This window comes from Fulmarus glacialis, unplaced genomic scaffold, assembly GCF_000690835.1.
Source record: "Fulmarus glacialis isolate BGI_N327 unplaced genomic scaffold, ASM69083v1 scaffold8055, whole genome shotgun sequence".
Taxonomy (NCBI): Eukaryota; Metazoa; Chordata; class Aves; order Procellariiformes; family Procellariidae; genus Fulmarus; species Fulmarus glacialis.
In genome coordinates, this window is record NW_009214900.1 from 4,466 (window position 1) to 19,633 (window position 15,168).

The 15,168-nt window shown below is 46.9% G+C and overlaps 1 protein-coding gene across 1 annotated transcript in view; it reads right to left on the reverse strand.

The window, feature by feature from the left end:
• Nucleotides 1-1,087: 1,087 nt before the first annotated feature.
• The window catches only part of WDPCP (WD repeat containing planar cell polarity effector), a gene marked incomplete at its 5' end in the record, with an annotated part of 92,881 nt that continues 78,800 nt past the window's right edge, over nucleotides 1,088-15,168 (reverse strand). Inside the window, 3 exons of the mRNA XM_009578744.1 lie at nucleotides 1,088-1,138; nucleotides 7,410-7,438; nucleotides 8,994-9,094. Coding sequence (XP_009577039.1) covers nucleotides 1,088-1,138; nucleotides 7,410-7,438; nucleotides 8,994-9,094 — 181 coding nt within the window. The remainder of the gene's footprint in view (nucleotides 1,139-7,409; nucleotides 7,439-8,993; nucleotides 9,095-15,168) is intronic.

Below are 15,168 nucleotides of genomic sequence, written 5' to 3' on the forward strand. Positions count from 1 at the left end.
AGGATTTTGGCTCGTAGGGGAAAATGGCTGACCAACAGTGAGCACAAACATTTCATTTGGGTAAATGAAGAATTTTTGTTAATAAAATACTTCTAATGGCTTGTGTTTTCTCTTTTTTACACTGTGCTTTTATTTTCAGTCCATTCATCGTACAAATTTGTTCATCGTATAAAACCGATTTCAAGAAGCTCACTGGCTTTGGGTTGCAACCACCCAATGCTCCCAAAAAAAGATCAAGCTTAACCCACACGCGTGCCTACGGTAGAGTACAAAAATCTACGTTCGTAAACGCGGCACCCGATCGAATGGTGGGAAGAAAGACCTGCGACGATGCTCGCCCCTCTCTTCACCCTCACAAAAAAATGAGAGGGGCTGAAACAGGTTACGTTACCTTCTCAGTGCATTTTCTCTTCACGGTTAGAGGCGCACAGATTAAAATCTGGACTCCAATGGAATGATGTTTAAGAGGCTCCGCGTCTTTTTTTCAAGGCAAAATAATGGTTATTCAACTAAGATGATATATCTAGATATGAAAATTGAGAGCATTCTTCGAAAAATGCTGCTGACTGTGAAAGGCTGCTCTTTCACAGAGGTATCCTGAGTGAAGATTTTATCTGCTGGTATCTCAATAGGACGGTTTTCAGAGCCTTAAGTGGAAATTCAAATCTGCTTCCAAGTGAAGATTGTTAAAATATATAATGCACAGAGAATTACAGACTTTCCCCTGAGAAGTTTATGGATTCGTCCAATAACACCCCCCCCAAATTTTTCAGCGTTGCATTTGTACGGTAAATGGGGATCCACAATTACTCGCTTTTTTAATGTCTTTGAATGACACGATGAAAATATCACCAAATTGCCCTCCATAAGCAAACATAGGGCAGTTTGTGCACGGACACATTTGTGCTAACCGAGAAATAATTTGGAGGTCTAAGGGCAGCGCTTTTTATAAGTCTGGTGCTTCATCTTCTGCTGGTGGCTGGATCCAGGGATGGCTGGAATTTTACTGAGGACTTTCCGTGAACTTTGCCACCTCGGAGAGCTTTCCCCTTCTTTGCTTTGGCAGCGAAGGGGGTCCCACGCTCGGTCACACCAGCCCAAAGTGCACGACTTTGAGAGACCCGCTGTCTCCGGTCTCCTGCGGGGGGAAAGACAGGCAGGATCAGGCAAGCTGCAGGGACACACAGTAAGGAACGGAAACCTTGCACGGTTATCGGGAACACCATCCCAACCCAGGGAGAGGAGACAATTGCAGACTCTGTCGCAGTTTGGGACGGAGTCTCCATCTTGGGAACGGAGGATGCAGCCCTAAAGCAGTGGAGACCACCTCGTTGTGCAAGGTAAGGCACCTCTCCCCTTTTTTTAAGCCCCTTTGCAAACCCTCCCCTGCTGCTCTTGGGGAAACCACGGGCTGCAGCTCCAGCGACAGCTCACCATGTCCCCTGTGGTGGACTCGGCGTTGGGAGGCGAGGGGCTGGGAGCCAAGGCTCCACCTGCCTGTGAGCCCCCTTCCCTGGCGCCTGGAAGCTTATTGGCAAAAGTGAAACTTTAGATTTTTGTTACCTTTTAATTAAAACATACTGTGAACACCACAAGGCTGGGTTAACGCCAGCGGGTAGCGAGCCAGGTTTTCCAAGTTACGCGGGGATGGCATTTTGCATTCCTCATACAATGCAAATAGGTGATTGAAGCACAAATCCCCTTTCTGCGCTCGGTGCCTGTGCAGGGTGGAAACCCCAGCCCTCTGGTTTTGTAAAGGACACGACGATGGGGAGAATTATGTGCCACAAATAGAGGTTATTTCATAACACGGGCTAGCGTGCCTGCGAAATGCATGAAATACTTTGCCTTGGAAAGTGCTGTAGTCTAGTGAGTCATTGCTTTCTTTTGAATTACAGATGAGTAGCCAGCCCTTCACGACGCAAAGAAAAAACTAGGTGTGGAGCTGAAAACAAAGGGAAACCTGTGTTTGTCCTGTCTCGGAGGGCAAGACACAGTGGCTGGCGTGGGAAAGGGGGGTGGGCTCGGCCCCAGGAGGTGGCTGTCAGGGCTGTGTCAGGCTGTGGGAGCACTGGCGAGGGTGGACGGGACTCATGTGAGTGACTCCCTGCTCCTCGACTTCAGGAAAAAGGAAAAAAAAAAATTCCCCTAACTGTTGCAGCTTCATAAGGAACCTTTACCAGAGCAGCAGCTCCATCTCATGGCATGTGCATTTCACCACAGAGATAGAGATCACCCTCCGAAACAGCGTTCCCGTGTACAACCTCCCTACCTCTCCGCGCGGAGGGAGCAGTGAAAGCGCGACGGCTCAGAACGAGCGCTGTACGGACATTGAGTTCTCTTTTCAGCCCATCACTTGGCACTTCCCTTGCAGGGAGGTGGCCCTGCCACAATACGACCCCCCGTTAATTCTCGGAGGTGGTTTGAAGATGATGAGAAAGCGTCCCTGACGGTCCATCCGAACCAACGCTTGCATCCCAGACCCCACCGGGTTTTCCCGTGTTGAAACTCGAAGCACAGCTTCGCTGCTGAGACTGCTGCTTAGGCAGGTGTCTTCAAGGAGGTTATGAGTTGCCTTACTCAGCAGCAGCCCTCACGGGGGGGCTGTGTGTATGTGCCTTGGTTTTTGGGTGGCTGCAAACTCTCTGTGGGCTCTCCTTGCTCTCCGAACGGCACTTGTTGGAGGCTCCAAAAAATACAAAAGACTTTTTTTGCAGCAGAGCCACAGCAGTGAAGTCTTGAGGAGCATCAGTGGCTGAAGGTAAGGGGTGGCTCTTTTTTCCCTAGAGCTGTGTCGGTGCCTAATGCAGAGGGGTTTCTGCTGGTGCTTGCTCTGGGGACCAAGGGAATAGGTGGGAAGGTGAATGCAGGCTGGAGAAAAAAAAACCAACACATCACGTTTGACCATTTAGAGTTCAAGGTTGTTTGGGTAGGTCCCTGTTGTTCAAGGCTCAGGGTCCTGAGTGCATCAGACAGGTATCTGACCCGGGTTTTGCGATTCATGATTTGTGCCTCTGTCTGGGGAGAGATTAATGAGAACCCAGCTCTGCAGATCTACCTAGTTGCTTTTTTTAAAATACTTTTTTAAAAAAGCCTCTTTGCAAACCTCTCTGGTCACACTAAAACAGACTTGGCGGTGTCGCGTGGGAAGTCTGTGATGTGGCATCAAGCTTGTAGAGGTGTTTAATGTTAATCAAAGGCTGAAGAGCGATAATGACTGGATCCCTTTTCTGACATCTGCATCTTTTCTGATGTACACCCCGGCAATAAAAGAAGCTGTAATAATTTGATGAGAGTTGATTTTCATAGCGCAGGAAGAGGGCTGTCCAGGAACAGGGGAAGCCAGCATTGCAGTGCTGCTGCATATGGTAATGAGCAGCTAGTCATCCAGAGCAGGAAAACATGAATATCCTGACAAGAGAGCATCCACTCGTGCCCTGGAGAGTTCAGATCGTGGGGCTTTGCATGGTAATGATGTGGTCCCGCTCTGGCAGGCGAAGGGAGGAGCGGTACGGGAAGGCACACCCTGTAATTGAAAAGCCACTAAGCCATCTCGGACCTGCAGGGATAGCAGGATGGAGGCAGTGGTTTGCTCGGTCTCTCCAGGTTTGAGGCAGAACAGAGGATCCCTTTAGTCTCCTGGAGCGGGAAATACAGAGAAACCTCTTCTCCGCGCTGCCGTATCGCTCCCAGGAGGCTATGCTTTTTCTCCTGGGGATTATTGTCAAGGGCATGATGAAGGTGGGAAAGGAGGAGAGTGGGAGAGGGAAGAATAAATGAAGGAGCCATGGGGAATTACTTTAAACACCTGCTTTTTTCAGGCGGAGACTGCCCGATTCCAGGCTGCAGGAATGGCTATGTGGAAGGACATGCCTGTTGTTAGGATCTATAGGTACTGCTCCCTTTCACTGGAAATGCCTTGTTTCCCTTGGATAGCATCATACAAAACCTTTCTGCCTGATAGGTATTTAGCTGAGTGATAATATATTAAAACAACCATTTGGTAGCCATAAGGCACCATTGGCTTCAGCATCTGAAGTTACCGTAAATGAGATCAGGCTCCAGTCCAGAAACGACAGCGCAGTTGAGATTCACGTTTTCCAAAGGGTCTAATTTCTACCGAGGTTGGTGACCAGAGTGTTTGGAGACTTAGTTTTGCTTATCTAAGGCTGGGTGCTGCCAAACGGAGGCTCTTTGAACCAAACTATACAGTTTCCCCAAGACTATCAAATCCCAGAATAATGCAGGCCAGCAGGGACCTCTGGAGATCACCCGGCTCAAAGCAGCAAGAGTAGGCTGGGTCTCGAGCAGCATGGCCCTCGAGGCTACCCCCACCCTACCTCCAGCCTTTCCTGGAAGACAGGACTGAACGTGAACATCAAATCCTGACCCCACCAAATATTGCGGACGGGATGCTTACTTCTCATTTGCTTCTCCCCTTTTGCTTGAAGAGCCGTACCCAACCAAGCCATGCACAGGGCAAGAAAAACTGCAGCTTATCTTCGCTCCTCCAGCAACTACCTATGCCATGCCCACCTTCGTCCCCAGTGATGCGATCCTCTGGCCAGCACTGGTCCCAAACCAGCTTGGCAAAGCCACGTGGTCTGCATTTGTCCTACCCGCGAGCTGAGGCCGCCGCGGCAGCCCTCGCCCATCATCACCCACGCGCCAAAGGGCTGCAGCGGGGACACACGTGCCCTGTGCTAATACAAAGCCACTGGGACTGCTGGGGGGGACAGAGGCAGCCCCCCGCGGTAGCACCGTCTTGCCTCTGAGCCACCTCTTGCATGCTGTAGGGCTAAGGCTTTCCTCTAGAAAACAAATCTTGTTCAACTGCTTGAGCATTGTTTGGCTGTGTGACAGCCAGCTGCTCTGGCAGGTGACTGGGAACATTTTGTTGCACGATCTTTACAGTTTCAGGGAGGAGAAGCTTCCTCATAGCTGAGAGCGGCAGCAACCAAGGAAGACGCGCCTTATGATGCACCTACAAAAGATAGGGTCCGTGTCGGATACGTCCCCACTGAGGCCTCCATGGCCATTTGCACTGGGGATAAGTCACTTCTGGCTTCAGCCTTTCGCCAACCAACTGGCGAAGGGGGACAAAGAAAATCCTCCGGCTCGCAGCTGCAGAGATCTTCCTGCCGAATTGACTGTGCAAGAAAGGGCTGGGTTTTGGGTGTGCTCCCCTTGTGTGGCACCGAGCCCAGTATTGTGAGGGCTCCCTCTGAAGCAACGTGCGGGAAGTGGTGGTGGAGGGACGCCAGCCCCGGGGAGCAGGAGGGTGAAAGCGGGACCTCGGGGACAGGATGTCCATCAAATGCTGGCACTGATGCAGCAGGCTAGTGGCCGTGTCCGGGTGCAGAGCTGCTGCTGATGGTGGGTTGGGGTTGAATTTGGGATGGGTTGAATTAACACGAGAGGTCGGTCCAGCTAGAAAGGAGCTGCTCTGATTTGCTGGGTGCTGGTTCCTGCGTTGGTACCCAACTGCTGCAAGACTTCTGAATTTCCACACACCATTAAAAGTCAGGACAGAACGGTGTTGGAAACGTATTCCCAGAAGTGCAAAGTCAGTGTTGCGTGGATGGCTTTTCTACTCCGAAAAACCGGGTGTGCACAACAGGCTCCCCCTTACCCAGCAAGTCGTTTCCCTCTGCGGCCCAAACGCTTGTCAGAACTGCTGCCGCCAACAGCACCACATCTCCCTTGCCTTGGTCCTGCAAGAAGCAGAGCAGCTCAGCAAGGATGGAGGTGCCCCATTTTCCTGTGCACAAGCAGCTCTGCGATGTGTGGTAAAACCAGGGCACCTCCACCGGGGACGCAGAGGTCACACTTTGACCCACCAGCTTTTAGCAATGGTGACCACTCAGTTGCAGTAACTTTTTGGAATCAAAGGATGCTTTAATCGCTCCCTTGTGTAAGAAGTCCTTAATGGCAAAGTTTTGTTCTTTGTATCACGCCCATTATACAGAGTTTGTGCTTGTGGATTTTATTGTGATAGTCCAGAGCTTTCAAATGAACTTCTCAGTTTATTAATTCAGCTGCTTACGTGGGGGCAAGGAGCATCTTACACGCAGCTCAGGGAAGGAGCAGTTAACTGCTGGATAACCCAGCTGCAAACCCAGGAATCCCACCAGTGTCTCCAGACCATCACCACTGCTATATTTTATTTTACTCTGTATCCTGAGGCCACCGACGCTATCAAAAGGCCACTGGGGACATCCTTTGAGCACAGAGATTTCCTTCCAGCGCGACCCCGGCGTGGCGAACTCCGTCACCTGCTCCCCAGCCTTTCCCCATCCTCCACCCAGTGAAAATGCGCAGGGGCCCGCGGGAGGCTGCAGAGGTGGGGCCGGCGCGTGTTGTTCTCCAGCGCTTCGGGACTGGTAGAACAGCTCTTAGAGCACAATTTTACTTGGCACGGGCTGGTTTTGTAATGAAAGAAATAAATAAGTGCCATCCTGCTCTGCTGGGAGGTTGAAGCGTTTCCTTTCTTTTTTTTTTTTTTTTTTAATGATCTGTTTGTACTGAGGCCAAACATTGAATACTTTGGCCTCAAAAATAAAAAAGTTTCAACAAGAACTGTAATTGGGAGGAGGCTAAAATACAGGCACTCTTGTGCCTTCATCCATGCTGCTGCGAGACAGCTTTTATTTTATTATTTTATTTTTTCCTTTAACGTAGAACTGAAGGAGTGTGTTGGTGCTGCACGCTGCTGACTCATCAGCTCTGGAGACAGGATGTATGTATGTGCTCTATACGCACCCCCACCGACACCCAACCACCTGGCGCACCAAACCAGGCTGGGAGGGAATGTCCCCATGGGAGACCGGGGTAGCTGAAGGATTTGGGAGATGGGGTAGGGTCTCCCTGCCCACGTGGAGGTCTTCTCCTCCTCTCCCACCCCGGTGAGCTTCTCGTGGGCTGGGAGTGCGCGCGCGCCCAAGGCAGCGCGGGAGAGGGAGGAGGACATAGGACTGGAGGCTGGGGGTGGGGAAGGGCCGGTCCACCTTTTTTGGCAGCACCCTGCAGTTAAATCAGCTTAAAGCGATCATGAAACCATAGGGTAGTATTTCACTCCTCTTGACTGTGGTCTCGCTCTTGAAAGCGCCAATATGAGCGCCGGCTAGTTTGTGTAAGATGAATGTGAATGGAGGACAATAAGTTCTTTCTTAGGTCCCATCCAACAGGCATTGGATAATAATAATTTTCGACTTTTATGCGCTGCGCTCAATTCAAAGCCGCAGACGAAGCCCTGCTGTAGCAGCGGGGATAGAAGCCTTTCTACCAATTTCAGCGAGAGCCCTGCAGGCAGACAGCTTGCAGGGACAGGCTCGGGGAGTTTCAGGAAGCTGCAAAATAGGGTAAATAATAATAAGCAGAAATAAAAAAATAAATCAGAAATGCGTTACCTGCTCTGTACGAACTGCTCTCAAATTTCCTTCAAAAAAAAAAAAAGAAAAGAAAGATCACCATGTTATTTACATTCCATTGAACTCGCTGAAAAACCCAAACAAACAAGGATACGGTATTAGGTAACTCACTTTTTTGATAGGACACAGCTATTTCATATCCTGTTATTCAATGGATGAATTAAAATATTTAATATATTGCTTATACAAGTCTATACATGTAGGATACTTATATACCCTCAAACGCTACACCAAGTTAAAGCAGCTGTGATTTTTGTGGATAGGGCAGTGTGGAGATGCGAGGCCAGCGATAGATCGGGGTTCCCACTTCGTCCTGACTCGGTGGGGAGCCGTTGCAGGAGTGGGATGCACGCGTTGTGACGGAGCCGTGGCTGCAGCACACCTCTCTACCTGTACCGGGGTAGCTGTAGGGTGGTGGAGCTCGGTGTGGGCTGCCTGCCCAAGCGCTCGTCTTGTGTCTCGGGAGGGTTTTGCAGCCTGTGTGCTGTCAGGTTGCTGCTGGAGGTGCTTGAGGATGAGGCTTCGTGTTACAGCTTGAGTCGAATGAACAGCTGCCAACATCAAAAAGAAGTCCTGCTGCAGGCAATGTGCTTCTGCCCCTCACTTGGTGCTGTCTGTGGTGTCCTCTGATCCCCAGGCAATGCAGTTCAGCTCAGGGGATGGACAAAAGCCCACGGGAAAGAAAACAAATCCCTGTTTTTGCTTGGGTTAATATGCTGGCGGCCCCCTGTGTGATCCCGTTAATGTGGGTGGAAGAAGGCGGTGAGGGGGAAGCAGGACCTTCCCGTTTCGATGGTGGCAAGCTGCTAGTTCAGCTTCACTGTAACATGGAAGCGCACCCGTAGCTGGCTTGTTTGAAACTATCTATTTCAGTTGTGGCTATAGGAACTGCAGTTACACCTCGACTTTCCGTGTGAGTGTGCCTGGAGACTGGCTCAGTTCCTACATACCTGTCAGTATAGTGATGGGACTCCTGGACAAGGCAGAAGATAAAAATCCTCATCTCACCCCTTGTGCAAACACTCTTACATATCCCTGCCTGGCTGACTTTGCAGGACGACTCTTTAACCATGACTTTCTCGTACTGGACTAGTCCTCTATTATACCGTTGCACTACTTTGAATCTGCTATGATGGAGATACTGAATACTGCCGAAGCAAGACGTCCATTTACTCCAGAACCCCCCTGTAGAAGTAGGGTAAAATGCTGCTTCGCAAGCCATGTAAAGGATGAAGGTCTGCTGCTGGAGGGCCTGGCCATTGCACATTGAGTAACAGAGCAACAACGACCGTATCTAATAAACACTTTGTCTGTCTTTGTTAAATCATGAATAGCACTGCGAGATAAGGAGATTCATACAATCAGATGATTTATTCTATGTTGCGAGAGCTGGTAGCCAAGTCCTCATGCCTCTCCCTTCTAGGTATACACAAACCAAGCTCATGCCGCAATGCCACTGCTTTATTTTTTCTTCCTAGGTCCAGGTTCTTTTTCAAGACAGCAATCATCATTATTTCTAGCTTCATCCCTGTCTGCATATTCGAAAGCGACTCATTCACTTACCTTCCTGGCTGCTGGAAAAGGGTTTCCCCGTTGGGGAGGTGGCGCGGCCATCCGCTCCAGGCTTACGCTCGGTGTCCTCTGCCTGTCTGCGGCTGGTGGGTCTTTGAAAACAAAACAGAAGTGATAGGAGGGGAGGGAGCAAGGACTGAAGAGTTGGGAAGACGCTGCATAGCAGAGCAAAGCTGGTTTGTTTGTCTTCTATCTTTTCAAGTACACAGCAGCCTGTGTAATTCCCTGGCTACGAACTATAGCTCTTTTTTATCAGATGCCAGTACGTTTGTTGACTGAGCGTCACCAGGATCACTCATTTGGCCATGCAGTCACTCCAGCACCATCCTGTCATTCAAAGATGTGGTGTAAAGCTGGTGTTTTTTGGAGCAGTTAAGGTTTTGTTAAGCAGGACAGGCTGGGGATGTGCAACACACACAGCAGGCGCCTGGCACTGCAGCAGCCCTGCATGGAGGCGGTCAGGCGGATGCCGGGAGAGGAGGATGTCAGACCCAAAAGGCAGATTTTTGCAGTTAAACCCTGTCCCCACACCACCCCTATCATTGACATCCAAGTCATGAAGGAGCTGCAGGGAGGAAAATGTCAGCTATGTGTTACAGAATTTTTTTCTTTTTTTTTTGGTTTTGTTAGTCTCGGTTTCTTCACTCATCATTAATCTCTGTTTATGTAGGTGTGTGGGAAGGCAATCCATTCCCAAGGCAGTGGAACTGGAAATTTAGAGGTTATCTTGTGCTATCTTGGCTTGCCGACTCGCCGCTCGTCCCGCCATCCACAAACTGCCAAGTGCCCGCCAAAGTCCAAGGGAGTGCTGCCTTCGGCAAGAACGAGTCAAACAGAGAAAATAAAATAAATCTCTCAAGCCAGGCCAACTGGGATCCCCTTTGGGGGAATTCTCCTCATTTGGGTGGATCTTCTCCCTCTGTGGACATAGTCATATTTGACTCAAGTAGTGTTTTACTCAAGGGTTGCTTTCAGATATGACAGCAGTGTAGTTGTGAGAATGAAAATGTGAATGCTTTTGTGCGGCATCCAATTTGTTAACTGCCACAGTGCGAAATCTCACTCAGCTTTGATAATACATATAATACATTCCAGGCATAAAAAGCCCTTTATTACTGACAAGAACGCAAATAATTAAAGAAAAAGCTCAGATTTTCCCTGCGCCTTTGTCTTCACACTACCAGTTGGGTGATAGCTATGCAAGCAGCTGGGCTTCTGTAAAGCAACTAAAAGCAACTCTCCTCATCAGCTTTCCCGAGACATTTTTAAGCTGCAGTAATGCAACTCTCCCATCACGCTAAGCTTTATTGGTTTAGCAAAAGAAACTAAGAAACTTCATTGGAGACCAGATTATGCTGGTTGCAAAAACGGAGGGATTCTTCTGCTCTTCAACCCCATTATCTCCTCTGTAGTGTCTTGATCAGCTTTCTTACACACATCCTCGGATTCTGCCGAGACCTGCAAATTGCTTTTTTGGCTGCCAAATTGCCATAACCCTTCTATTTTTACGTTTTAAAAGAGCTTAAAACCCTCCATCCTCTTTGGACGTGTCTTTAAAATTGACCAGTACTGGGAGGATTTCATGTATATCCGAAGGCTTAGAAGAAGATGTTACTTCTACCAAGCTTCTAGTTTTACAGTCAACAGACATGAAAAGCCCAGCGGGGATAAAAGGAACTTAACCAGTTCTGTCTAATGCATATAAATCTACCTAAGAGCTCAAGGCACTGGAAGTACTCAATGCGCTACATTTATCTGAGTCTAAGATACAGAAATGGGTCTTCAGCCCACATGCCACATGTCCCATTTTGATGCCAACTTAATATGAATTAAGAGACTGAGATGAATAAACAAGGTCAGTCTGGGCTGGGCCAAGTTGAATCAATGTAAAATAATTGTCAGTATTTTCTGTCAGCAACGCTGGTTTATCTTGGCTCGGGATTCTCGGCGCTATAGATTATAAAATGTTTTCAGTGGAACAGTTGGCAGACATTTTATTGATTTTTCTTTGTTTTGTGAATGCTGGAAAAATTTCCATTAAGTATACACACTGCTCATGTGACGAAGCCAAATTGCTTTTTCAAACTTTTCTTTCTTCAAGTGAGCTAACGCGGTAATACGTTAGCAATCTAATTTAATCAAGAGGACCTTTGTCTGGAATCAAGAGGCCATAGAGCGCACCTTGATGCATCTCGAGTACTTACGGGCTAATAAGAGTTAATTCTGTATTTTCAAGGCGCCGTACGCACGTTGACTAATTAATTTGCCCAACACCCCTTTGAAGCTGGTAACGTATTATCTCAGTTTTACAGATGTAGAAATTGAGAGTGCAACTTCACACAGAGCCATGTATATTTGCCCGCTGTCGCTTTCTCAATGCACGTGAAGCTCCTGTTGCCTTCACCGGGGCTGAGCAACAGCAAAGAATGAGAAGGGAGGCTGCAGCAACTGGGCAGGATTAGCACTGCTGAGCTGCTGGATCCCACCTCCGTGATGAATTTCCTACACCACATCGCCACATCCCTGCAGCACGCCTCTTAATAGAGTTACTTTGGAACTGAAAATTGCTAGGACAGATAGAGCAGCTTGTAGGATTACGGGTGGACCCATGGCAGACCGTATTTCTCAGCTTATATTCCTGTTATTTTAAGACCAGGTTTGCTTCCTGGTTAAAGAGAACTTTTGAAAAAGATAATTGACGGCGGATGAAGAAACAGAAGTGCCATAATGGTGATGAATGCTTATTTTGTTTAACTGCACGAAACAATGGAGTAAGAGTAAGAAATCTGTTTAATGTTTTTTTTTTAATGTGACACACAAAAGGGGATGCAGTGGGATAACTCTAATTCTCTCTCTCTTTATGCTGATTTAATAACCATAGAGATATGAAAGACTGTCATGCAGTTTTCTCTTAACGCTTCCTGAGGTTTGATCAGTGATGCTACAGATTCAAAATATACAAACATGCTTCTGATCTTAAATAAAAACCCTGTAGAGCAGTAGAAATATGTGCATTTTTAAGTACACAAGCAACAGGAAAGTTTTACGATAAAAATCACTGTGATGATATATACTTTTGCCTTCTATCCTGATCACTTGTATTAAAATAAGAGATATCCTAACTAAAATAGGAGTAGTTCTGGTTTAAGGGATGGGGACAAGGTAGATGGATAATAAGCTAAAAAAAACCCCAACCCAGCTTCACACCCATCCTGACACTACCAACAAATGCAAGATATTAAAATCCACTTGCATGATGGTAAGGAAACAGAATGACACACTGATGGGGAGGAAACCCACACCGCAGTTACCAATACCAATGGCAGAGGAATGCCAATGGTGAGCGCAGCCATAGCTCTGTGCTGACTATTATGGGCTGGACTCTGGCACAGACGCACGCACTTACTAGTTGATTCATCCAGGAATAAGTTGTTCCACAGGGAGTCAATCAGTTCCTTCAATGCACTGCCGAGAAGATCAGTACATTACCTTGGTCCTCTGAACAACAGTGTCCATACCTTCTGAAAATATTTTCCTTTTTTTACAGGCAGCAAAAGCGTTCTGCTGATTAAAATGTTTCCATAAATAAATAACAAGAATAATGAGAGAGAGTACGAGAATTGTTAGGCTATAACATATCTGAGACTTGGAGGGACATAATGGCAATGGTCAATGGGAAACATAAGCCAGAGATGAGAGCTTTGTCTTGTAAAATTATTCACTGGACTCTGCATCATTGGTGGTATTTAACTGTCCCGTTCATGGTAAAGAAACCATGCAGCAAATAAAATGCTTCTATCCAGAACGTTGTCCTGAAATCTTTATTGCTTGTAACTTATTCTCTGTGTGTGTGCACGGTTCAGAAAGTTGACTACAGTTGTCCACTGACAGCAACACTATTGCTACTTTCATAAAATGTTAAGCTGAGTTAAGCTGATTTTCTCTGTCTGTAAATCACACTTTAGTCTCAAACTAAGTTCTCTGCTTTCTGACTGTTAAGGCAAGAAGAGAAAACAGATTTTGCCTAGACTAAGTTCTCAGAGAAATAAACCCTTGAGACTATTTTATGAATTATCATTTTAGTTCCAGCCTTTTCTGTCCCTGTCTCCATCCCAGGCTATGGCTTTCCTTGCTAGGCAGAGCAGCAAAGGAGATGATGATGTGAAGAGTTAATTGAAGTGATTTGTTAATCATGCAGCCTGAAAACCGGGCTTCTGTTACACATATGCACCTGTTAGGCTCCCTGAAGGGCATCAGTAACAAGGTTTATTAAGTTAAACAGAAACGTCTTCTGCTAGTCTTCACAGGGCCCTTGCCCAGGGCTTCTGGCTAGGTGTAAATCATGAGATACATCTCAGCTGTCCCAAAACAAAGGTTGAAATACAGGAAAGAAAGAAGTCCAGGTATGTGCTGGAGATGAGCTTCCAGAAACTTGGGTGAGATACAGATTTGGGACAGTATCTGGGTCTGACGGGGGTGGTAGTGTTAGAAATGCAGTAATGTAGGTCAATTGACTTCATGGGTTTGGTGTGACTAGCTGGTACAACGATGTAAAGCCAAGGCAGACAACAAAAGACTCTGGGAAAGAGGAAAGAGCAGCCATCGAGTACTCTTGCTGAACAACTGCAAAATCCCATCGTGGTGTCTTACAGAGATTAGGGGAACCACTGTTATCCCGAAGATAGCAGAGCCTGGGAACGCTGTCACGTACGCTTGAATTCATGCAGGCCATGAGTGGCCATGAGAGGCACATAAGCGGTGCTACTGCCGTTGTGTGACTTGCAATTTACTTGTACAGATAAAGTTGTGGGTTTTTTATTGCAAGACTAATGAACTGAACACAGAGGCTCGACTTGCAATGAACAGATTGATTTTAGGTTGGAAGGGAGCTCTGGAGGTCATCCAGCCCAATCCTCTTCTCAAGATTCAACTGTGAAGTTAGATCCAACTTCAAGGTTGCTTTGGCTCAGGTCTGTGACCCAGTGGGCACTTGTGATGGATAACAGCAGAAATGAACCATCAACTGGCAAACATCCGGAAGGTCAGAAAGAGAGCAGCAGTATGTTCCCTCACGTTAAACTTAGAGTAACGCTCAGGAGTCCAGATCCGACCTGACTCTTGTCACACTACCAGAAAGGATGGTATTTGCTGTAGGAAGTCACGGTGCACCAACATGCAGGGGAATGAAGCAAACAAAAGCTATAGACTAACCTTGCTCCCCAGACTACAAATCAAGTCCTCAGAGACAATATCTCATGGATTTAAATGATGCTGAGGAGGTAAATCAACAAGTTGCCTACAGTAATACATATAAAGCATGGCTGAAGTGACTTGGCCAAGACAGGAGGCCGTACTGTGCATGGGGTTAGGGAACCGAGAAGAATAGTAGTAAATCTATTACAAAAATGGAATTTTCTTCTTTTGTTTTTCTTGAGGGGAAAGACTTCAGAAGTAAATAGGAAATGATTCAGGATGTACATTTTTCTCACTGGTGAGCAGAATACATAAACACCGAAAACTAGCGTTAAACAGCATGAGAAATGGAGAAAGTCAATAATGAAACAAAAAATGACCAAGCTAACGAACAATGAAGGGCCTTTACAGGAGGGAGAATGTGTCCTGATTATTGATTTTGAAACTGCAGGTAGTGGTTGGAGGCTGGGAAGAGGTGGACAGTGGAAATGTCAGATATGAATTTGTGATGTAGGAAATCGGTTAGAATAATAATGTTGCTGTGCACTTACTAAGATGCTCAGCTGCAAGCACTATACAGCTGCGATTTCATAAACTTCACCGCGTTTTAGTAAGGTGTTGTTGCCATTTTTTGAGTGAATTCACTGAGGCAGCAGAAAGCAAATAAGATTTAATTTTGGGTTCACATGTTGGATCAATTTAAAGAAATTTTCTCAAGTGCTGTGTAACCATCCACCCATTATAAACTGCAAATGTCTCAGATTAGGCAGCCAAATCTCTAGTATAGAATAGACTAGAGTAGACTAGACTAGACTAGACTATACTAGACTATTTCAGTTGGAAGGAACCTACAATGATCATCTAGTCCAACTGCCTGACCAATTCAGGGCTGACCAAAAGTTAAAGCATTTTGTTAAGGGCATTTTCCAAATGCCTCTTAAACACTGACAGGCTTGGGGCATCAACCACCTCT